Raw genomic sequence first — 24,288 nt, forward strand, 5'->3', positions numbered from 1 at the left:
AAAAGACATCAGATTAAATAGGACTTCCTCATTTCTTTATTAAAACTATATCTTATTTGAAATTCAGTACAGATTCCATAATGCAAAATTACCTCAGGCCTTTAAAACTATCTCCCATGATAGTATTTTACCTAGTGTTGACATCCAATATGCTTGGAAGTATTAGAAAACAATGATCATTTTGGACGCTGGAAGCCTATATGATGAATTCACAGGTGTGAAAGAACTGATTGACAAACAGCTGATCCACCAGAGCAAGCCTATAGGTACAAAGTGGGTGGCCATTTTTAGAGAGCTGGGCACCCATTCCTACAATCCTAATACTACGAATTGGCACTGCTAAGAAATAATAACACATGTGCATCATTACTTGTTACATAATAAATACATTTTTGATCGCATGCTATTTCCCAGGTCCCTCTCTGAAACGTTGCTCACCCCTACTGGTAGCCACATGCTCCATGCTCTAAACGACTTAGTTCTCAGTGGGGAGGACCACAGATCCTCTTCTGTATTACCTTGTGTGACCCAATTACATCAAGCCTCTTACAACTGAGCGGAGCTAGGGTTTCATGGGTATTTCTTCACTATCCTTTGAATGCAATAATTAAACCCAGTGGGTTTTTTTTTTCTTTAAAGTTCAGTAGGGATCATTTAGGAGACTTGCTGATTCTCAAACAAAATGGGTAATTTCTAATACAAGTTTGCTAAATTGATTCTAAGAATATCCATTTGATGCCTAACATGAGTCAGGTACTGAATCAAATAGAATGTGAATATATACACACATGTGCACACACACACATGGACACACAACCGATTTTTACTCCAGTATTCCATTTTCATTTGGTTTTCTTAGCTAAAGCAGTTTCAGGGGAAAAAAAAACAAGGAAATATTTATTATATTTTTATTTTTCCATCCTCTTAACTAAATTTATTATATTTCACACAGAGTAGGGGTCTTCCAGATAAAATCCTTGGGATCTATAATCTCACAGGCCTAGAGATAATAAGTAGGGACTAACATTAAATTTTACAAAATTATCACCTTAAAAGTTCTAAACTTCCTTGAATTGGACTTTTAAATTATCAAGTAATGGACCATGGAAAATCTTTAAATAACAATACTTATGCTTTTAAAATATTTATATAAGTTGATTTTATTGCCTGTCTTAGAAAGTTATATATATATATATATATATATATATAACTTTTGGAAAATGTAGCTTAATTCCTCTAGAGTACAGTAGTTCTTTAGTTTTATCACTGTATTTACTAGACACAGTGGAATGAAAAAGGCCAGGGGAAAAGAAACCACAACAACATTGAATACTATCAATGTTTTTTTTAAAAGGCAAATTTTTGTGACCTGAAACAAATAGAGTACAGTTAGTAAACACATCAACTTAGAACAATTCAATTATTACTGAAAGCAATATAAGAAATTGTGAATATTTTTAGAACATTGGAAGAGAAAAGGGGTTTTATACTTGTTTGCTTGGTTGGTTGATTATACTGTATGAAGCATGGGTAAATTGGGTGAGTACTGCCATTATAGTTAAAATAATTAAAAAGATTTTACTTTTTAGTTAATGTTAAAACCCACCTCACTAATTAAGAAGCAACCCAATCAATGAAAATGTTTATGTACACTTAGTATAAACTTATGATTATATTTAAAATTGAATTTGGAGGTGTTGACATTGTGGGATTCTGCAGTGACTATGTAAACAACCTTTCGGAGAGTTGGGAAGTTATGATAATATCTTGCTATAAATCCATTATTTGATACCTTCAATGTGAAGAAAAAGTCCTGCTTTATAAAAATAAGGCAAAACACTATCTTCAATTTCTCTTTTCAGAAAAAGCTTACCTGGACAGAAGTAGATCAATGATCACTGGTTATTAAAATCTCGACTATTTTTGCCTTCACAGTGATCCTTTCCCCACCCCCTCCAGTATCAAGAGCTCAAGGGCTTTGAGGAGAGTGAAGCAAATAGTGAATTTAACCAATCATATTTGTAGAAAAGCTTATAATTCTTAGTAGAATTTTATTATTCAGTTTCTAAAATAATCCTAAAATATGTTAAAATTTTAATAGAGTTATCTAACTGATTAATAATGAGTTCATACAATCTGCCGAAGAACAACAGGCAATTAAATTATTTAAAGGACAGGAATCAGAATCTGGAGTCTCTTGACTTTTTATTCGTATTCTGACTACCCTTCAGATTACAAATGAGGCATATAAATCATGGTAACATGATTAATAAATCATGGTAACATTGTGTTGTTTTGGATTAAATGAGTTAGTGTAAGTAGACATTAAAAACTGATATTTAATCCTATTAGTGGACATGCTGGGCCCTTCTGAGGGTTGAAGTCTTCACCCAATCTCTACTTTTTAATCTCCATACACTTGGTTGCTTACTTCTAATAAAATATTTCTCACTCTAATTACAGATGCATATCCATCTCTGATTTTAAGTCATACTTATTTAATGAAAATTATTTAAAAACCTAAAAATTGTAAGGATAAGGACCCAAGCTGCATATAAGACTACAGGTCTTTCTCTATTTAAAAATTCTGCTACAAGCCAGAAATAAAAACAATCAGCATTAGAATGTTATTGATACTAAGAAGTATAAAATTTGTTAAAAATAGATGGCAAAACCATAAAACTCTGGCCTTATTTCATGGTGCTTCAACCCGGACACTCTTTTGCTTTAGCGGTTATGTCACTCCAACTACTGCACTTTCCCTGACCCTCCAGGTCAGTTACAGCTGTTCCCCAGGTGTTTCTGCATCATCTTCTACTACAGCAGTAAGACATTTCTCACCAGATGCAGATTTTGCAGATTACTTCTCTACGTCACTAATTAGACGTATGCTTTGCCTGTGACACAGATGGTACTCAATTACTTAAGGACCAAATAAAGGGTGGGCTAAGTATGTCACATTTTTAACAACCTCAGGTGGCTCTTAATTACAAAACATGCAATGTTCCTGTAGAAGGTAACTTTAAGCCAGCAATCAAACTCAGGAAGAGGCCTCACGGTGCAGTGGGAGGTATGCAGCTTCTCCTACATCATATGCCAAATATGTTTGACCTGAATTGAATTATGAAAAAGCAATCAGGAAGATGGCAACTGTGGAACACTCTACAGGACAAATGACCTGGATTCTACAAAACAGCATTTTCATGAAAAATTACATGCAGGAAGGCTTGTACATTAAAGAAGACAAAAGAGATCTGGCGACTAAAAGATATTGGCCCTGAATGGGAAAAACAAAGGTTATAAAGACATTATTGTGACAACTGGCAACTTTTTGTATGGATTGTAAAATACATAATATAACATTTATTTAATTTTAAATGCCATGTATGTTGATAACAGAAGAGAATATCCTTGTTAATAAAACATTTCCTGAAGGATTTAGGAATAAGTATTATAAAGTCAGCAATTTACTTTCAGGAAGTTAAACAATATAGCAACATATTTTGCATCAACATACCCAGAAAAGTGGCAGGCAGTCAAATGTGTCAAAAATTAAATGTAAAGTCAGAAAAAGGGGTAGATGAATGTTTATTGCACCACTTTTCAATTTTTCTACAAAATTCTATAAAATGAGTGATAGAAAAAAGTAATAAATAATTTTTAATGGTTTATACTTATCCAGATCCATAATTTAAGCTGCTCTCTCCCTATAGCTAATTTTGGATATGTCTTTTCCTTTCATAAACTCAAGAAGACATAGTAAAATCTAGGTGCCAGTTTCTCTTCTGAAATACAGATGAAAAAGAACATCCTCTCTACCACTAAGTAGGTTACTTTTCCTCTCTTCCTTCCTGCCCTGTACAGAGATAAGCAGAGGAGAGAATCCATAGAACTTTCTTCTTCTTCCTCCTTTAATAATTCCCCCTACTCATAGCAACTTGCTGGAAATGAATCAAAAAAGGCTGTAGGCAATCCCTCATCCACGGTAGCCTGGGGGGAGGAATATGGCCTCAGCATCCTTTCTTCATGTTATCTGTCAAAGGACAGCAGAGGTGAGGTCTTGTGGTCCTCTGGGGGCCATGGTGGTCGGGGGGAAATTCTCCCATTGCATCAATTCATATTTTGAAATACCTGTCTTATTCCTATTACTCAAAAGTGATAAAATTCTAAAAACTCTGTCTGGAAATTAAAAGGTATGTATTTGCAAGTTTCTGGTACAGGGGAAGGGGTGGGGACAGATGAAGAAGGTGGTATTTGTCACTCTTTTATTAAGTAAAATGGATTGGCGCTTCTCTTGGTTGTCTAGACAAAAACTTAAGCAACTCGAGAATATCTTAAATTGTTACAGACTTAGTTCTAGGTATTTAAGACCCCAGAATAAATACACCGAATGTCTCAGAGAACTTAAAAGTCAGAGAGACTAAAATACATAAAGATAAACTTTCTTGCAAAATACATATTTCTCACTGAAAAATATAATTCACACTTTCAGAGAGTGTATATTGCGTTGACCAAAAAACTTTTATTTCCCATAAGATGTCTCTAGTAACACTTAGTTGTCTTTAACTTCATTCTGAATAATTTTGTTAGATGGCATTGTGACAGCAGTCATAGGGTGCATTAAAAAAAAAAAAAAGACAAAACAAAACAAGAGAACTGGCTGGTGTGGCTCAGTGTACCGAGTGCGGGCCTGTGAACAAAAGGACTGCTGGTCCAATTTCCAGCCAGGGCACATACCTGGGTTGTAGGCCAGGTCCCCTGTAGGGGGCATGCAAGAGGCAATCACACATTGATGTTTCCCTCTCTCCCTCCCTCCCTCCCTCCCTCCCTCTTTTCCCCTCTCTCTAAAAGGAAATAAATAAAATATTTTAAAAAACATCACATTTGGTGAATTTTTATGTAGCCTTTTTAATATTGAAGATGGAAGAAAATAAGCAATATTTTCAGCATAATACACTTGTACAAACACAACAGAAACACAGAGAAAAGATCTGTGTGGTGTATGAAAAGGTGCTGTCACTGATCCAATGAGTTAAAAGTGGTTTGTGAACTTTCCTGCTGGAGGTTTCTCACTGGATGGTGCTCCACGGTTGGGTAGACCAGTTGAAGTTGATAGCAATCAAACTGAGATATTAATTGAGAACCATCAACATTCTACCATGTGGGAGACGGCCAACATACTCAAAATATCCAAATCAATAAAGTTATTGGTGAGAGTAAAAAATGTGTCTTATATTTTATGGAAAAAAAACTAAATAGACTTTTTTGCTAACCCAATATATCACTTAGAGTCAGGGCATGGCTGAAGTTTCCTTCTAAATAAATACATATCTCCTGGTAGATCTCCTTAATAAATGCATATCAAACTGCTAGATGCAAAACATTAAATATATCACATATGTATATGGCAGATAATACGGCTCCTCTGCTCAGAGCTCTGCACTGAAGTAAAATCCACATCCAAAGTCCTTCTGACGACCTACAAAACCTCTTGTCCCAGACCCTCTGACTTGTTCTGCTAACTTTCTCTCTGTTTCCATTCTCATGAGCCTGTTCTCCCTGCAATTCCTCGGAAACATCAGGCTCACCTGAGGGTTCACCAGGGGTCAGGGGTTTGTTTTTATTTCATTTTCTGGGAAGAATCTTTCCCCAGATGATCTGCAAGGCTGATTCTCTCACATCTTTCTGCTCTTAACACTGAACTTGGAGTCTAGTGGAGGTGGTAGCCAATAAAAATTCACACTAGTAAATAAAGAATGTCAAATTTAAATAAATCTATGAAGGAAATGCATCCTTATAAAACTATTCAATGAGAAAAATCCAAGAATAGTTCTTGGTTCGAGAAGGCTGTCAATTGTTTAGTATAAAGTTATTCAAGATATTTAATATAACAAAATACTTCAATTTGACCATTTTTGAAACTACTTTGTTTTTATGAAATAATTCCATATTTAGATGACATTCGGATCATCAGTTATCTAATTTTTCCCTAAATAAATACACTGTTTAAAGCACTATATACCAGTTATGATTTTTAATCTCTACCTTCACCTCAAGTCTATTACACTATAAATGAAAAAATATAAAATTAGCATAAATATTTTGGAATAGAAGTGTATAACCTTTAGCATCATACAATAGACATTTCATGTTTCACTAATAAAGCATTTCTTAAGCTCAAATAACATTTCTTTTGAACTTGCAAGTATAAAGTTATTTTCTTTTAAAAAAATAAGTACTTTCATGGGAATCTTCAAAATCTTACAAGGTAAAAGCACCTCATGTTTTACTCTAGCCTAGACAAAATCTGTCTATGAAATTTTTGACACACTGAATCTATGGTAGAGATTTAAAATTTTTCAAATCGTCATTGTTTGAATCAATACTAAATTAAAAAATCATTTAAGGCAATGTTTTTAAATAGAAAATCAATGCCTACACTTAGACAAGCATGAAGTTGGGGTGGAAGCAATAAGATATGCTAAGCTAAAGAGACAGAGAGAGAGAGACAGGAGTATAAGCATTAAACTAGAGGAAGTGAAGCCTTTTAAAGATAAAAATCAACATCAAGTTAAACTGACAGAAAGGAGTAGAGAGACTTTCTATTTTACTGTCTCCCAAAGAATTACAATTTGAGTATAGGAAAGAGGTGATATAAATTGTCAGATCCTTTTCTAAAGCATTTACCTATAATGGTCTACAAAACCATAGTAGAAATGTTAGTCAGTTTGAAATTTATGCTCCTGTGAACTAAAATACTTCTACAATTGGTGTTCACAAGAAGAATTACTAGTAAGAGAAGAGATACCCATTTCAATTTAGTGTGTGTGACATTCTGCCGAACAACAGAAAAACAAACCAACCTGTAGATCATTCCCAACGATGGAAATATTTTAAAATATCATGAATATTATCTGAGTTTAGTATAGAATCATATTGCCTAAATACCTGTAATGATTAGATCTCTCTCTCTCTCTCTCTCTCCCCTCTTTATTTATAGATAGTTTTAACTATATATATATATATATAGTTTTGTTTTGTTTTGTTTTTTTTGCAGAGAGGGGAACCGATGAAAAGTGGGAAAGAAACATCACTGTGGGTTGCCTCTTATGTGCTCCCTACTGGGGGACCTGGCCTGCAACCCAGGCATGTGCCCTGACTAGGAATCAAACCAGCAACCTTTTGGTTCACAGGCTGGCACTCAATGCACTGAACCACCCCAGCTGTAATGATTATTTTTCTGTCTACAAGAAAAGGTAGTCATGTGTTTCCTTAAACAGTAGACAGGAGAGACCTGGCAAGTAGTTAAAACAGCCGGGTTGGCATTTTGGGACAGAAGCATCCCCCTTCCCTTACCTGCCTATATTGACCTGGCTGTAAAACTCTCTCAGCACCACACTCAAAAATCAGTGGCAACACTTTTCTGCATTGATAAACTATAAATTTGCTGAGGCCAGGGGCATGGTTTTCTTTACTCCCCACAGTCTTTTGTTCGGGTGTGGTGATATGGAATTTTTTAAAAGACAGGAAGGGAAAGCATCTTTGAGAAGGTGACACAGGAGCAAAGACTTTACCGAAATGGCTCTTAAGTACAAGACACCTGATGTCTTTGTGGAAAGGCAATGAGACTGGTGCAGCTGAAGCCAAATGAGCAAGGGGAAGTAGGAAAGGAGGTCAAGAGATGCTAATCCTGCCAGGATTTGGAATTTTGCTGTTATTGAGATGAGGAGTCCTTCAGATGGGATCAAAGGTCTGAACTACCTAATTTGCATCTTAAAGGGGTTACAGAACTGCTTTTTGAGAATGAATCAGAGGGGTGACACAGTCTGACTCACTTTTTAACAGTATCCTTCTGGGCATTATGCTGAGAATAAAGTTCAAGGGACAAAGAGGAATGAAGGGAGACCAATTAAGGGGCTGTGGCTACAAAGTACACGAGAGAGATGCTAGTAGCTTGAATCTCGGTGATGAAGATGCTGAGAAGCTGACAGATGCTGGATCTGGCAGTACACACTCCTAGGGCTGGATGTGAGCACAAGTGAAAAAATACAAAACAAAGCAAATCAAAATTTGGTTTTGGGGCAGGCCATCTGGAAGGCTGTTACTAAGATGAATAGAATCAGATGAGAGAATACCAACAGTGTAGTTCTACAATTGTGACACTCCATAGAAGTCTAGGTGGACGTGTGAAGTTAGCAGTTGAATCTATGAGTCTGTAGTTCTGAGAATCATGAAATGCTGTTTAGAGTCATGTGACTACGTGAGATCACCTAGGGAGAAGAAACAACTTATAGTGCCTAGACTACATCTAGCATAACACTCAGGGTCAGAGCAGTTTTGGGAGATGGAGATGAAGAGGAACCAGCAAAGGAAGCTAAGAAGAGTGAGCTGCTGAAGAAGAAACAAGAGAGAATGGTGACTCCAAGGCAAAGTGAAAAAAAATGTTGTAGCAATGTGGTAAATGCAAATTGTCCAAAAGTTACCTTACAAAGTACATCCACCCATCCTTCAGAGAAGGGTACTTGTTTGAAAAGCTCTGTTAGAGCAGTCCTGCCTTAGTTGGATCCGCTTGTGTCCCTACAGCACAGTGTTGATCCCAACTATTATACTTCTCAGAGTCATGAATGCACCTTCACTTTCACCTTTGCCTTCTCTTCATATATGAGCTCCTTGAGGGCCAGAAGCTTCACTGCTATGTGAAATCTAGAAATATCTCTGGCAGACGGGAGGGGGGAATTATGTTGAGAACACACTGTATAGCAGGCAACTTGTCAGTACCTCTACTCAGATATTAAAACAAATGGTAATGCAAGAAGGAAGGAAGTGCTGGAAGAATAGCAGAGACCACGCAGATGGAAGATGAGGGCAACTCAGTACACACGATGAGCCCTGGAGTGAAGTTCCACGCATCGAGGAACCACAGCTTAACAACAATGACTCGAGGTTAGTCAGCTAACTCTTCTTGCTCTTTTCCCAAGATGGTGAACCAAAGCCTCCAAAATAACTTTGTTTCTATCACCAATTTACTTGCAGAGTTAGAAAGTGACAACTACAAACATAAATAACTGTTCCAACTACCTGCTGTATTTCTCACTGTGCTTGAATAAGTTAGCCTTCTGTTTTAAACATCAGTGTACTGAAGGTTTGGTTATTAGTGAAGTCCAAATTGGTTATTACTTGGACTTCATTGATGTAATAAAGTCCAACTCTTTGGACTTCTAGATACGATCAATCTGCTTGCTTCCTGTGGTTCAAGAGTCAAAATCATGGTATAAAATCAAAATGGGACCAACTGAGGTAATCAGGAGAGTATGTGATACAAGAAATGCAAGACATGCATGCTGTGTGGCTGACTGGTCAAGGCAAATATTGACTTCCACTTATAAAGCTTGTTGACACACAGTAACAGTCACAGTCAAGATTCTTGTATAATAGACTGGGCAGACGTAGTTCTGAAACGAACTGAGCAAAATGGTATTTGTTGTTGCTTCAAATGTGATCTGTTGTTTTTTTTTCTGAGTCTGAATTTATTCTCCAAGCTGAAAAATAGGATCCCAGAGCCATACTAACACACGCCAAGTTTAAAGCTAACATTTGTTAGTACGGCCAAATTGCTAAGCTAGATCAATTTTCAATGCCCTGACAAATGTGTTGTAGTCCTTTGAAGACAAAGATTTGAACGGTGCTGACATAGCGAAGGCAATTTACTCTTAAGGCATAACTGGGCTTGCATTTGGTCTCCCTCTGGGACTCTTGTACCATCTTTAACTTCAACAGTGTCAAAGAAAACTTTGGACGGGTATATTTGGATCAATGACAACAGATAGATAATACTTTGCTACAGTTTTCCCTCTTCTAAATGTGTTACACAGTAATACTTCCTGTATATTTATTGATACTAGGGAGATGAGAATTCACAAGTACCTAATTTTTTGTTAATGACTCATCCATCAATCTCCATAAGCATGTTCATCAGAATGTTGTATTTTTATGTCCTGAGTATATCTAAAATCTAAATCCTCTTCACACCCTCTACAATAGCCAGATCCATGCTGGGAAAAAACTGATATTGCCAAGTCAGTGATGTCTCTGACTTTGGAAACTAGCATGTGGATTTTTCCTTAGGATAGTGTCTTCCTGGATGGACAAAGTCCGTTACATTACGTTAAAATTGCTAAGCCCTTTACATTACTATGCATTTTGCATTGTGCTCAATGACTGCTCTCCTGAGTTATTTCAACAGAATTTAAACCCACACGTAGTTCCTTAGTCTTCCACATACCAGAACCCAGCTCCTAACCTCACCACATTGGCTTTTGATCCTAGGGTCCTTTCTTGCCCTGTTCTTGAGGTCTAACATTTATTCATAGAATATAAAGGCAGGGGAGAGACTAAGCAAACTTCAGTCCTAGGAACTACGTTGGCAATATAAAAAAGAGTTCTTTGAATCATCTAGAAGTATATGGGTTACACCAGAAAGTTCCTGAATAAAAATACTATGGAAGTAGAAAAACTCCGAAGTGAGACATGAGACCAGCTCAAAGAGTCAGGACTTTTTGCAGTGAGTGTCCTGGTTGCAGGCATTTTCATTTCACGGTATGTACCTCACCTTAACTTCCACATGTGCCATCAGCACTGCAAAATTGGTCAGGTGGTTACAAGAGCATGTAGTGTGCGTCTTGTTTGTTGTCAGAAGCCGACAGCCTTGGGTTGACCAATAACCTGTCATCGTGCGCTTGGAGTAGCTCCAGAACGAGCAGTTCGGGTTGAAATTTTCCTCGGACTGCTGCAGGGGAAAAAATCAATAAAACCAATAACTGCTTTATGATCACATAAATTAGGCAGACATATTCTCTATATCAACACAACTTCATACTCTGTTACAATTTCTCTGAAGATGTCTACCGATGTTTTCCTATTAAGTGGGACTCATCATTTCTAAGCAAATTCCTTGTTGTCTATTACCCTCCACTTATTGGTAAGTTTATATTTAAAAAAATTGATATTTAAGTCATACTAATACTAATGTCTCAGCATCACATCAATTAACTTCAAAGTCTCTTGCAGAGTAGAGAAGTCAATTGCTCTAAATGATAAACTTCCTAAAGGATGGTCTTTAGAAATCTGTGTTCAGTTTAGAACATAATCTTAGCACGGCACAAAAGTATATCTATACACTGACATAATTACTTGTAATGTCCTATGTGAAGCCATGTCCAGTTCTACTGAACGTATTGCTATTTTTTTTAATTATGAAGAGGCATTTATAAATCTATCTCTCAATGTTTTTGCCATAAAGCATTTACATATTCAGAAACATTCTCCTTCCTCACTTCAGAAAAAACTACCACTATCATATACTAGGTTTTGAATTGCTATATTACAAAAAAATAATACACTTTTTGTTCATGCTATAACAAATGTAGATAATGAGGGCAACTGAACTTAACATGCCATTTTCTTACCTTAATGTGTTTAACAGTGAACACCACAGGATCAGCCAAATAAACCTTATTGCTGAATTCCTTGTTTATTGCTGCTGTAATAACAGGGGAATTGACAATAACAGAATGATTGGTGGACATAGCTTCTGTTCCCAACTTCATGCTGGCATTCTCCGTGGATAAATAAGGACCCAAGTTGTTATACAGAACAAAGGCCACTCTGATTTCTCCTAAAATAAATGCAAATATGAAATATAAATTGGGGAGACACTGTGATCACTTTGTACATTCTACTTAAATTATATAGTTCTAATTAGATTGTAATCAAATTGGATAATACATATTCACAACAAAAGTTAAGTGTTCATTTTAACCAAAGTGCTAAGTCATTCATTAGAAAAGGAAAATCAAAAGACACTGAAACAACTACATATAAGTATTAAAAGAAATAAACTGCAATCCTTTTCTCACCCCACACTGAAAACTTAATTCAAGATCGTTCACAAACATGAACATAAAAAGCAGAACCATAAAGCTTCTGGAACAAACTATAGAATATCTTTGTGGTCCTAGGGAACACAAAGATGACTTGGTTAGGACCCCAGAAACATTAATTATAAAAGAAAAGAATGGTAAACTGATTTTTACCAAAATTGAAAACTTATGTCTATCAAAATGCAGCAATAAGAAAATGAATAGGCAAACCACAGACTAGAAAAAAATACATATGTGAGTCATAAATACATACATTTCTGTTAATCAACAGCAAAAGAATAAATATCAGACTAAAATGACAAAATACATAAACACACACTTTAGAAGAAAAGATAGATGATAGGCTAAAAGACATATAAAAATGATCAATATCATTAGTAATGAGGGAAATAAGAATTATAATCACATTGAGATACCATTTCATATCCACTGGAATACCTCAAATTAAAAAGGCTATTCACACTAATGTTGATAAGGATGTAGGAAAATTTGAGCTCTTATACATTGCTGAAGAAAGTATAAAATGTTCAACTATTTAGAAAAAAGCTTGGCAATTTCCTATCAAATCAAACCTATATCTACCTTTCCTAGATCAGTGAACATATGGAAAGAAAAAACTTGTGTAAGAATGGTTATAGCATCGTTATTCATAATAGCACCAAACTGGAAACAACTCAAAAACCTATTAATAGGAGAATAAATTATAGCATATTAATATAATGGAGTATAATACGCATCGATAAAGAAAAAAACTACTATACTGATTAATGGAGCATCATGATTGAATCCCAGTAATATTGAGTTAGAGAAGACAGAGAGAAGAGTCCACACTGTATGATTTCAGTTATGCAAAGCCTATGATTTCAGTTATAGAAAGCCTCAGAACAGACCAAAGTTGGCCATATAATAGTAATGAGAAGAGAGTAGTTTCATCAGGTGGGGACAGTGGGTGAGAAGAATTGAAAGAGGCACCAGGAAATTTTCTGGGTAATACAGATTTATAGCTTATGTGATAAGGTATTGTGGAGGATATGTAAAACCATCACATTCACCAACCTAAACACTTTCAAGATATGTGCATTACATTACATAAAAATAAATATCAGGATTCAAAATTTTTACCTGTCTTAAACCTCAGTTATGTTATTTTAAGGTCACTATCTCCATACATCCTCCCACCTTATTTTTTCCCTTATGATAATCTCTCACAGATAATCCTCTGGAAAAGGAACCATCTTTTAACACATTTTAAAAATCATCTTTCCTTTCTTAAAGAAGTCAAGCCTTCTATTATGAATTTACATTGCTCTAATAAGAGGTACTGCCCTGACTACTATGGATATTAAGATAAGTAAAGTCACAGTTTTTGTCAATTAAATTTTAAAATTGAGGGGGAATTCGGGCAAATAAATTATATATTTTTGAGGAGGGAGAGGACTGTCCAACATCTAAACTGTGTTCCCATGTTCGGGAACTGCCACACTCTTAGGGATTTAGACACAAAATTGGCATGGACTTGCTTTCCCAGACTGCCATGCAAAGAGGTTGCTCTGGGCCCCTCAGCCTGATGCAGCCAAGCAGATGCCCTAGCCTCAGACTTAGGATGAGGATTTAGTGACACAGGAAGCAGGGGGTGGAACAGCAGCAGCCTTCACTTGTGACACTGGTGACAGCTATGAGTCTGGGCCATGGTACATGCTGCCATTAGCATTCTTGCTTTTGTGTGTTTTGGGGCCTGATTCTCTAGTCCTCTCAGTGATTCTATGAGGCACGTACATGAGGTATCTATTATGAAAAGGGATACCTAAAGGAAAGAGACATTCTGTAACTTCCAATCCACATCTGTTCACATAGTGCAGAGCAAACAACAGTAATTCACCCAAGACTTTCTGGGTTCTTACAGAACTGAATTTTAGTTCTTTCCTCTAGATTTAGCATAAAAATGCTAATTTTTAGAAGGCTAACAGAAGACCATCTATGTATTTTCCTTCTTGACTATGACAACTTTTATTTCATTGATTTATAAGTGACTGATATTCATACCAATTTCCACTTGAGGGATGGTGTCATGTTGCTGTTACTGTAGGCAGCAGCCAGAAATGAGAGGCCTGAGGAAAAATAAAGTAGGGCCCCCACCATTACAATCTAATAGAGGACTTAAAACAGGAGGCTGGAAACAAAAGGAAGTCATATTTTGCCAATGAACTCAGCAGCACTGAGCCTGGTCCAATAAGATCGCGAGGTGATCCGAACATTACAACCAGGATAGCGCATGAGGAAGGGAGCCCTTGAGACTCTGTGCTGGGAAAGGGAGCCTCAGTAACAATTTCACTAAGACAAAGAGCCTTTACTAACTGAGAAAGAAAGCCTCTGTAGCTGTACATCATTCCCAAGGTTTGGAAGGGGGAGAGAGGGGGGAGTCCAGAAACTGACAATAGTATATAACCCCTAAACCCCAATCGTCAGTGTGCTCAGATCAGTTCTGTGCCCATTTGCAGCCTCGGCTCAAATGTATAGAACAAACTAACTAACAACTCTATTTCCTCTCAACGTGGGGCATTTAAACTAGTCAGGTGCCTGCTTCAGCTTCCTGCTCCTATGTGTCTCATAAACAAATTTGCTATCTCATTTCCATTATGTGTCTTGTCTCTCGCTTGAATTTGTCTTTTGGGAGACAGATAAGAACCTAGAAACAAGCAGGGCTCGGGAGTCCTGACTTTGATCTCTCCTCTGTAACATGACATCTGACCTTATTTTAACAGTGCCTTTGGTGATTTGAGCATATATATCTCATATATAACATATATGTATTTTAAAAATCCTCCACTCCAAAATTAATGCTTCTCTCTCTCTCACATGCATACACATACACACACACTACACTAACTTGGTCAATAAAAGAAATGAACACAAGACATGATACGATTAATATAGACATATATTTCAATCTTCATTGGTTTTGTCTCTGAAAGTTCACATATTTATTTGATAAATTTTTAGTGAGTGGATCCAGGCACTAGCGTTATATCAGTGAATAAATTAGAAAAGGTCTCTGCTGTTATGGAGCTTATGGCTTAGAGAGAGAGTCAGATGATAAGCAGGTAATAATAATAATAATAATAATAATAATAACAATAACAATAATTTTATATGATGGAAAGTGGGTAAGTGCTATGAGGAAGAACTGGCATAAAAATGGCTAATGGAAGGAGTGTCTATCTTTAGGGAGATAGGGAAAACCTTCCCAAAGAGGTAATATTTATAAAGAGCACTGAATGATAAGCAGCTTCTGTACAAAGAATTGTGAAAATTGCATCCCAGGAAGGAGAAAAAAAGCACAAAAAGCTGACACAGGGACAATCTTGGTGGGTTCAAGGAACAGCATCAAAACCAGAGTAGGGAACCCTTGTGCAGCGTTGGTCAGCGAGTAAATCGGTGCAGCCACTATGGTAAGCAGTATGAAGGGTCCCTCAAAAAATTAAAAACAAAACTACCACATGATCCAGCAATTTCATGTTTGGGTATTTATCAGAAGTGGAAACACTAACTTGAAAAGATCTATGCACCAGACCTTCACAGTCCCTGAAGCATTATTATATAAGAGACGAGTCATGGAAATAAGCTAAATGTTCATGAATAGATAAATGGATAAAGAAAATATGATATATACAAATACAATGAAATGTATTTGAATATTCAACCATAAAAAAGAAAGTTTGCCATTTGTGACAACATGGCTGAATCTTTAGGACATTAGCTAAGGGGAAATAAGTCAGACAGAGAAAGACAAATACTGTATAACCTCAATGATGAAGTCTTCCCAGAAAGTATTCAGCCATGTAATATGAAAAAGACACATTTATTGAAGAAGATACTAGAAATGTTGTACATAGGACAACGACACCTCAGTCTCCTTCAAAGTAGGCACCTCAGGACCTCACACAGTTCTCCCAACTGCAGCATGATATTCCTTCTGCTGGCAGAAACCAAGGAATGAACTTGGAATGAACTTGGTTGATTCAAACCAAGGAATGAACCAATATATTTCATGCCAAGATCCTGTGTCAAAAGTCTCTGACACAATAGTTTTTGAAATCCTCAGATCAGCATCTAGTCCTCACACTGTGGGTCCTTTGTGGATTGCAGCTGCACACACTCAACACTCTCAGGTGCTCTGCTCATTGCAGGCCTTCTAGAATGGGAGTCACTGTCAACAGATCTTTGACCATCTTTGAAGCATTTGTATCACACTTTTATTTGCAGGACATAGAAAGAAGAGGAATATCAAGAGAATGAGAATGGTGGAGCAAAAGCAGACATAGAGCAGATGACTTGGACATCATATTTTGAACCACACGCTTAAAATTTTAAGCCAAGAAGCTCTGGGATGCATTGATGACAGGGGTGATCCTACCAAGCTATCCTCTGACATACCATTTCGGCCATTTTGCTTCAACGTATTTGCAGAGAGCTGGATAGTGCTTCCATGAGCCATGGTTTCTGGAAATTTTAAGTCTTCTAAGTTCCCTTCTGTGCTCAGCCTTGCAACTTCCAACTCTGTTAATAGCAAAGAGATATGAGTGCTTGTTTACAAATATTACAGAGCTAAGGTAATTTCCTAAATCACTGGCATAGTTCTGAAATCAAAATATTGAAATTAATCTTCTGTTTCTTATGCTTGCAGTAGTTCAATCTTTTATTTAGAAAGTATTCTTTTACAATCATAAGTTTTTTCGTAATAAAGCAAACAAAAGCCATGAATATTAGGCAAATAAGAATTCAAATGCATCAGTTAGGAGTTGAAATTTAAAATTCAAACTCAAATCCTTATGCTTTGTCATTGACTTAAAGTTTATTTTCAAAATAATATCTCTAGTTTATGCATTATATAAAAATACTTTCATAATCTAGAGCTGCACCGTTTTATCAATATTGATCTATCATTAAATCTAATAAGTTGGAAACAGCTTTATCAAATCTTTTGAAATAAAACTGTCAACTACATTCTTATATACAATAAAATAGATTTATACTCTTTATGAGCCAATAACACAATTATCAAAAATAATTTTAACCCCTAACTTCAATAACTGATTTCTTTACAGTGTGTAATTCAAAGGTACTCCTGTAATAACTGAAGTGAATCATAAGCCCTGAATTATGGAGCTTATGCCTATCAAAAAATATACATTAAATACTAAAATAAAATTAAATGGACCTCACTGTAAGTGATCTCAGGCTAATACATTCAATATTGGCATGTCCTAAGAAGGATAACAGAGATGATCATGAGGGTTTTTTTAAGCCCATGACAAGTGATATCTTCTTAATTATGGGGAAAGAATAGAGTATCATTCATATTATCTAGGCTGCCATAGATACTTTTTTCTTTTCCCTCTCCTGCTGTACAACGGTCTTTGGCCCTTCTATAGAACCAAGGCCACTTACGGATATTGTCTGTGTTCTCTCTGACAATGTCAGTCTTCAGAAGGTTATCAGCCAGCACGAAGGCACTTTCCTCCACGGTGTCCAGCAACATGGTGGCTGCACGCAGTTGATCACTTGTCGTCAGGTCTCTCCACGCGTTCAAGGCTTGTGGCTGGAGGAGGTTGTTAACTGTCTCGACCATTGCCTAAGAGAGGATGAACAGAATGACAGAGGTCTCTAGTGAACCCACCGAGCTGTCAGACATCCAGGTGTACATGTTGCCGAGCAAGCAAGGATCAGCAGTGTGCACGGGTTCAGTATTGTCCCAGCCTCCCCTGTGACATGCCGCAGCAGAAGCATTCATTATTTTGTTCTGTAAAACCTGAGCTGAGACCTTGCAAGGCAAGAGAAAACCCTGCTTTTGTTTGGAAGGACAAAAATATAGCCATGCTTGTTTCTTAGAATGAACAGCAAAGGCTTCAGTTAAGACTATAATCAGAGCTTTAAATTATTTGGCTGGTGAACTGCTGTCAAGTAATTTAAACCAATACTTTTATTATATCATCCACAGAAAATAGTTTTTTTTCTATATATCACCATAAAACTAGATGCTGAACACAACAAAAATTAAAAGGATGTCTATAGATAGGACAATACAGGATTTTTTTGACAATAGGTTGAGGCCTTACTCAGCAAACTATTTTTTATCTTAGCCAGCTGGTGAAATGTCAGAATGGGGAAAATATCAAAGCATACATACTCCCAGGAGCTTTGGATATGTTATGTGTGGAGAGAAACCTTCACACTGTTTACTGTTGTGGAGGGGAATAAACAGTTGGAACTTGCTACTTATGGCCCTCAGGTGTTTTTCCTTAAAAAAACCAGCAGTAGGTACACTCACATGTTGAGATAAAGCACCACATTTCACATTGCTTCATCCAAAAGAATCATCTCTGTAGTCATATTTCCTGTGGTTAGCTTTATGTGCCAGGTTACAAAGAAAAAATAGCTCTCCAAATAAGGCCTTCTTAAGGTTTCATTCAAACACAGAGAATTGCAAAATAGAAAAATACAACATCTGAAGTTTGAATGGAATGGTCCCTGAGCCCTTTGATTATGAAATACCCATCTTTTCCAGAAATGAAGTTGAATAAACAGCCAACACAAGCAACTTCTAGGCAGCACATAGGGTTTTAAAACGGCATTCACATTATTGACAAATTGGTAGAGGGACTGGGAGAGACTGGAGAAGTAGACAGTACACTGCAATGTTTCCTTCTGGTTGGTGTTTTCATAGTAACCAAGTAACAGCTCTTAACCATTCAGCTTCATAATGAAACACCTTGGCTGACAATTAACGCCAGCCTCAAAAACTAATTTGCCTTTTGATAAAAATTATTTTTCTTGAGATTTTTCCCAGTTATTCCAAGTTCTGGCCAAGTATCAATTTCACTGAACTTTTATGTAAAATAGTCTTACTTGGAACTCAAGGACTTTGCATCATTTAAAAAAAATCTTTCATGGGTCTAATGAATGGGAGTTAAACCATGACCCAGAAGCCAGACAAAAGAATCTCCGGATCACACCAAAATGAGCTGCTTTCCAGGAAGCTCTCTATCGGGGTGATGCCAACAGGGTAAGCCAAAGGGTTGGTGCTGGACAGAAAACAAACAAACAAAAGTTTTGTTATTTTCTAAAGCCAAATAAAGAGCACCAGTGTCTTAAATTCAAGGAAGTGTTCTTTCTGGGATTAGATGATCCTCTGAGTGTGTTGGAAATGGTCTGAAAATCCCACTTGCCACAGGAATTATGCCTGTTCTGTAAGGAACAGCCAATTTAACAGTAGTCAGTAATCTTCCATTCATTAATTTTAACCTCATCCCAGGGAAAAAACGTTTTGAGGACAATACAATATTTATGTCCTGGCCTTTATTACTTTTATTTTTTTTAATTAAAAAAAGAAGAAAAATAACAAAAAAAGAAACAACTATGATCAACCCTGCAAAGGTTCTAAATAGGAACCTTTTTATAGGAGACTGCTTTACTTAAAATGCCACGTCTTTGAATTGATAGCAATGAATCAAAGGCACCCCTTACTAATCTATCTTACTTGTGCAACCAAAAATGTATCAAGGGCAATATTCCTTCATAGTTATAAATTATGAGCACATTTCAACTACTGCATCTTCCCCTGAGAGACAGTCTTTAGAGAAATCTTCCACTAGAGCCCCCCAAATTTCCAAGGATATCACAGAAACATCAGACGTAAACTATGGTCCTAAACTGCCTTCTTACACCACGTACAAGAATAAATTCAAAATGGATTAAAGCCTTAAATGTTAGACTCCAAACTATGAAAATCCTAGAAGAAAATACAGGTAGCAAAATCTTGGACATTGCTTGTAGCAATATTTTATCAGGTATATCTCCCCAGGCAGGGAAAACAAAAGAAAAAATAAACTACATCAAACTAAAAAGGTTTTGTACAGCAAAGGAAAATATCAACAAAAGAAAAGACAACCCACAGGATGGGAGAACATATTCACCATTACACCTGATGAGGGGTTCATATTCAAAATTCATAAAGAATGTATAAAACTCAACACCAAAAAATCAAACAACCCAATTAAAAAATGGGTAAAGGACCTGAATAGACACTTCTCCAAAGAGTACACACAGATAGTCCAACAGACACATGAAAAGATGTTCAACATCACTAATCATCAGAGAGATGCAAATTAAAAACACAGTGAGATATCATCTAATACCTGTCAGAATGGCTATCATCAATAAATCAACAAAGAGTAAGTGCTGGTGAGGATGTGGAGAAAGGGAAACCTTTTTGCACTTTTGCTGGGAATGTAGATTGGAGGAGCCACCATGGAGAGTGGTAAAGAGTTACCTCAAAAAATTAAAAATGGGCCTGCTTTTTGACTCAGTGATTCCACTTCTGGTAGGTAATATATATCTGAAGGAACCCAAAACACTAATTCTGAAGAAAATAAGCACTCCTATGTTCATTGCAGCATTATTTACAGTTGCCAAGACATGGAAGCAGCCTAAGTGTCCTTCAGTAGATGAGTGAATAAAACAACTATGGGACATTTACATTTACTTTTATTTGACATAAAAGTCTAGTGGAATACTATTTGGCCACAAAAAGGAAAAGATTACCTTTTGCAACACTATGGAGAACATCATATTAAGTGAAATAAGCCAGTCAGAAAAAGACAAATACCATACAATTTCACACCTAAGTGGAATCCAATGAACAAACTGAACTAACAAGCAAAACAGAGACAGACTCTTAGATAGAGAGCAGGAAGAGGACAGCTAAGGTTGTGGGGGGTTAGGGGGTGAAGGGATTGAGCAAAAAAGCAAAAGGACTCATGGACATGGACAACAGTGAGGTGATTGCAGGGTGGAGGGAAGTATAAGGGTACTAAATGGTAATGGAAAAAATTACAATAAAAATTAAAAAAATAAAGAAAATAAAAATCCTTTGCTAAATCTTAGATAAATAAAAAGTTTTTGTTTGTTTATTTGTTTTCTATGAGAAAAAACATGGCCCTAAAATCTGGGTGGGTAAAGACACAAATATAACATTTATTTTTACTATAAAAACACTTGTGATTATTTAAGTATAATTGCAAGGAAATGTCAATACAAGGCTTGAGAGATAAAGTTCTGTAGAATGAGAATGTGGGATTCGGAACTGTATCTGCTGAAATTCCACCTGGACTCTGCCACTTACTAGTTGTGTGATGATGGGCAACTTATCTAACCTCTCTGTACTTCATCTGCAAATTGGCAATAATAACACAATCATTGCAAGGTTACCTGGCTCTCCTAAATAGTTGAAGAGTAATCTTCATGTTAATTTGACATAAAAGTCCAGTGTGGGAAGCAAGCACAAGTCCTGCCTGATAATCCCAAAATACTCCATCTGAAGTGAGATGTGAAATGCATAACTCTTGTGCAACAAAACCTTCATGAGCAGGCCTTACCCACAACTTAACTTTAAACACTATATACACTATAAGAGCTTTGAGGAATGGGAGAGTATAGCAATGTGTGCATTCAATAGTTAATAACATGTGTTCAAAAGGTTTGAGCAAACTAACATGTTTTCTGCTACTGAGACAGCCCAATTAAGTCAATCTTGATGATAAGTTTATAATGAATACAATTTGTTTAAGCTTTGTAAAGATTGCTGGCATGTTTCTGTTACCAATGTAGTGAAGGCCAATTAAATGGTCACAACTTCTCAATGATAAGAAAAATATATCTATATTTTTTCTTATACATTTATGCATTTGTACATTTTCATCCACAAATGATGACTTCTGATTATAAAATATTTTTGACAAATTGTTATCTACATGGTTTTCATTAGGTCAATACCATCTTTTTAAAAATAGGTTGATTTTCACTTTATTTGATTATAAAGAAATGAGCTTAACTACATGTAGAACAAGGTTGAATAGAAATGTACAAGGAATTTGAGGTACTTGGACATCACTTTAATGTCCATCAGCTCTCAGTGATTTCTCTTTTCTGCTATAAACATTTTTCTGACCTAAAATTTACATTCCAAAATTGTAGGAAATTAAGATTGGTCCTGAATTTATCATAAAGAAATTTATATTCTCATTACAATGTGTTAACCTGGAAAGAAAAAAAAGTCACCTAATGATTTTGACATATAAAGATTGAAATAATCTAAAATTTTGAGACCTGACTTTAATTAACAATGTCCTTGCCAGAATCTGAGTGGTAACTCACTTAGGTAATCATTTTTAAATTATTATAAATTAAATAGGATATGGGCACTGGAAATTTGCATTCTACTTCTGCCACTAAATTTCAGTGTGCTTTTGGACAAACTTATGTTTTCTAGCAAATCGATAAAGTCAACTAACTACACACAAAAAAATGTGTCATAATGTGTCACATGAGGCAAGATAGGGACATCCCATTGTTAGATTACACTCTTCTCATTGTATAGTCCATTCCCTAGACTCTGAAGGGACTTGGGACTGTTTCTAAAAATGAAATATAAATAAAAAACTGTCAAAAGTCACTTAGATTCATACCAGGGACATGGACAAAGCATGTCTTTCTGGACATACATTTACTTTACATAACATTATTGGGTGTCTTATAATTAATTATTCAGACCTTAAGTGAATTCATTTGACTAGTTTTACTCATAGTGTATACCGTATTTTTCGGACCATAAGTGCACCCTCCCTCCACAATTGGAAAGGAATAATGCTTGTTAATGCTGCTGTTGAGTTGTTTACATTTACATTGGTGAAATATTATGTTATTTGTGTCATTAAATATTTTACCACATTCTTTGCTTCAAAAGTTTTTTTCCCTATTTTCCTCTTCTAAAACTTAGGTGTGTCTTACGGTCTGAAAATATGGTAATTGTAGTATGTTTGTTAAAGATAGTGTAAACTGTATAATCACACTTTACATATTTTTTTAAGATTTTATTTATTTATATTTAGAGGGGAAGGGAAGGAGAGAGGGAGAGAAATATCAATGTATGGTTGCCTCTCATACATCCCCCACTGGGAACTGACCTGCAACCCAGGCATGTGCCCTGACTGGGAATTGAACTGCGATCGTGTGGTTCACAGTCCCGCGCTCAATCCACTGAGCTACACCAGCCAGGGCTCACTTTACATATTTTTAAAGGGAGGATTTAGTTGTTTTACTACTGTGAAAATTTTGGGGACAACCAGTTGTCTATATCTTTCCAATAATAACATTTAAAAAATGTTTCTAAGGGCATGTGCTTGTGAAATAGCTTAGGATGCCTTAGCAAGGCCTTTTGTGTATACAAAAGGATCAAGGGTGAGAAACACATCAATGTCAACTCTTACCCAGGAGAGCAGTACATCTCAAACTAGGTAAGCAGAATACCTGGAGAACTTACCTACCCCTCCTCCTTCATTGAAAACCAACAAAATAAACATCCAAATCAGATGAACGCCGTGTGAAAAGATACATAAACTTATTACCACTATATTTTTCAGAAGACAAGCTTTTCAATCATGAACTCATCCAGGTTTTAGCTCAAGTTATCAACTATTCAAAGAGATCTTTCATTATCAGAGTATCTAGGAAGAATGACCCCACTATTAGATCTATTACCTGGTTCGTTTTCTCCGTATCATGCATCCTTATCAAAATTTTATCATATAAAATTTATTTACCTAAATGACTTGACTAGACCATGATGTCCGCAGGGAGAGATCTTCCTCATTTGTGTTTCCCCTGGGGCAAATTTTAGTACCTTCAGATATTTGGGGGTATTTAATAAATGCCCATTAAACAGATAGCCTATTTTTACTATCAAATCATTAGTGACCTTATATAAAGGAGAAAAACTGAAAGCATCCTCTTCTAGTTCTAGAACTTTTTGCCATGTCTTCCAAGACATCTTCTGAGAGACTAGGTGCTCAGATACCAGTATGAAATGGGAAGAAGACAGGCTGAGTTAGAGGGAATTAAGAAGATAATCAGAGTTCAAGGAGAAAAGCAGAACCACAGGTTATTGCAGTGAATGCAGACCACTATGCATGACAATATACGTCTAAATGTCACGTGGGCCAAAGCCCACTTTCCAGGAAACTCAATGAGGTTTTATTAGATATGAATGATAGGCAAAGAATTAAGGAATTGACTGCTTGATGAAAAAAAAAGAAACATATGGAGTCTGCCTCACTTTGCCTAAGGTCCAAGGCAGAAGGTAAGCCCAGAATAGAGGTAGAAACACACAGCATATAAGACGAAAAGTAACAAATTCTTGCTGAGAAGATAAAGAAAAGATCCCAGAAGCTGTACAGTTGTGAGTGAGACACTGAAAGAGAAATACTTTCTTTGATTATGATGAGCAAATCTGAGG

The 24,288-nt window shown here is 36.2% G+C and overlaps 1 protein-coding gene across 10 annotated transcripts in view; it reads right to left on the bottom strand.

The window, feature by feature from the left end:
- ADGRL3 (adhesion G protein-coupled receptor L3) overlaps positions 1–24,288 on the bottom strand; it is a 761,742-nt gene that overhangs the window by 97,052 nt on the left and 640,402 nt on the right. For all 10 annotated transcript variants that reach the window (XM_037034108.1, XM_037034105.1, XM_037034109.1 and 7 more), the window contains 4 exons: positions 17,388–17,571; positions 16,374–16,496; positions 11,466–11,674; positions 10,610–10,786 (listed from right to left, as the gene is read on the bottom strand). In XM_037034108.1, the coding sequence (XP_036890003.1) occupies positions 10,610–10,786; positions 11,466–11,674; positions 16,374–16,496; positions 17,388–17,571 (693 nt within the window). The remainder of the gene's footprint in view (positions 1–10,609; positions 10,787–11,465; positions 11,675–16,373; positions 16,497–17,387; positions 17,572–24,288) is intronic.

Source organism: Sturnira hondurensis, unplaced genomic scaffold (assembly GCF_014824575.4).
Source record: "Sturnira hondurensis isolate 20B ecotype Veracruz unplaced genomic scaffold, ASM1482457v3 Scaffold0022017, whole genome shotgun sequence".
In the NCBI taxonomy this organism is placed as follows: Eukaryota; Metazoa; Chordata; class Mammalia; order Chiroptera; family Phyllostomidae; genus Sturnira; species Sturnira hondurensis.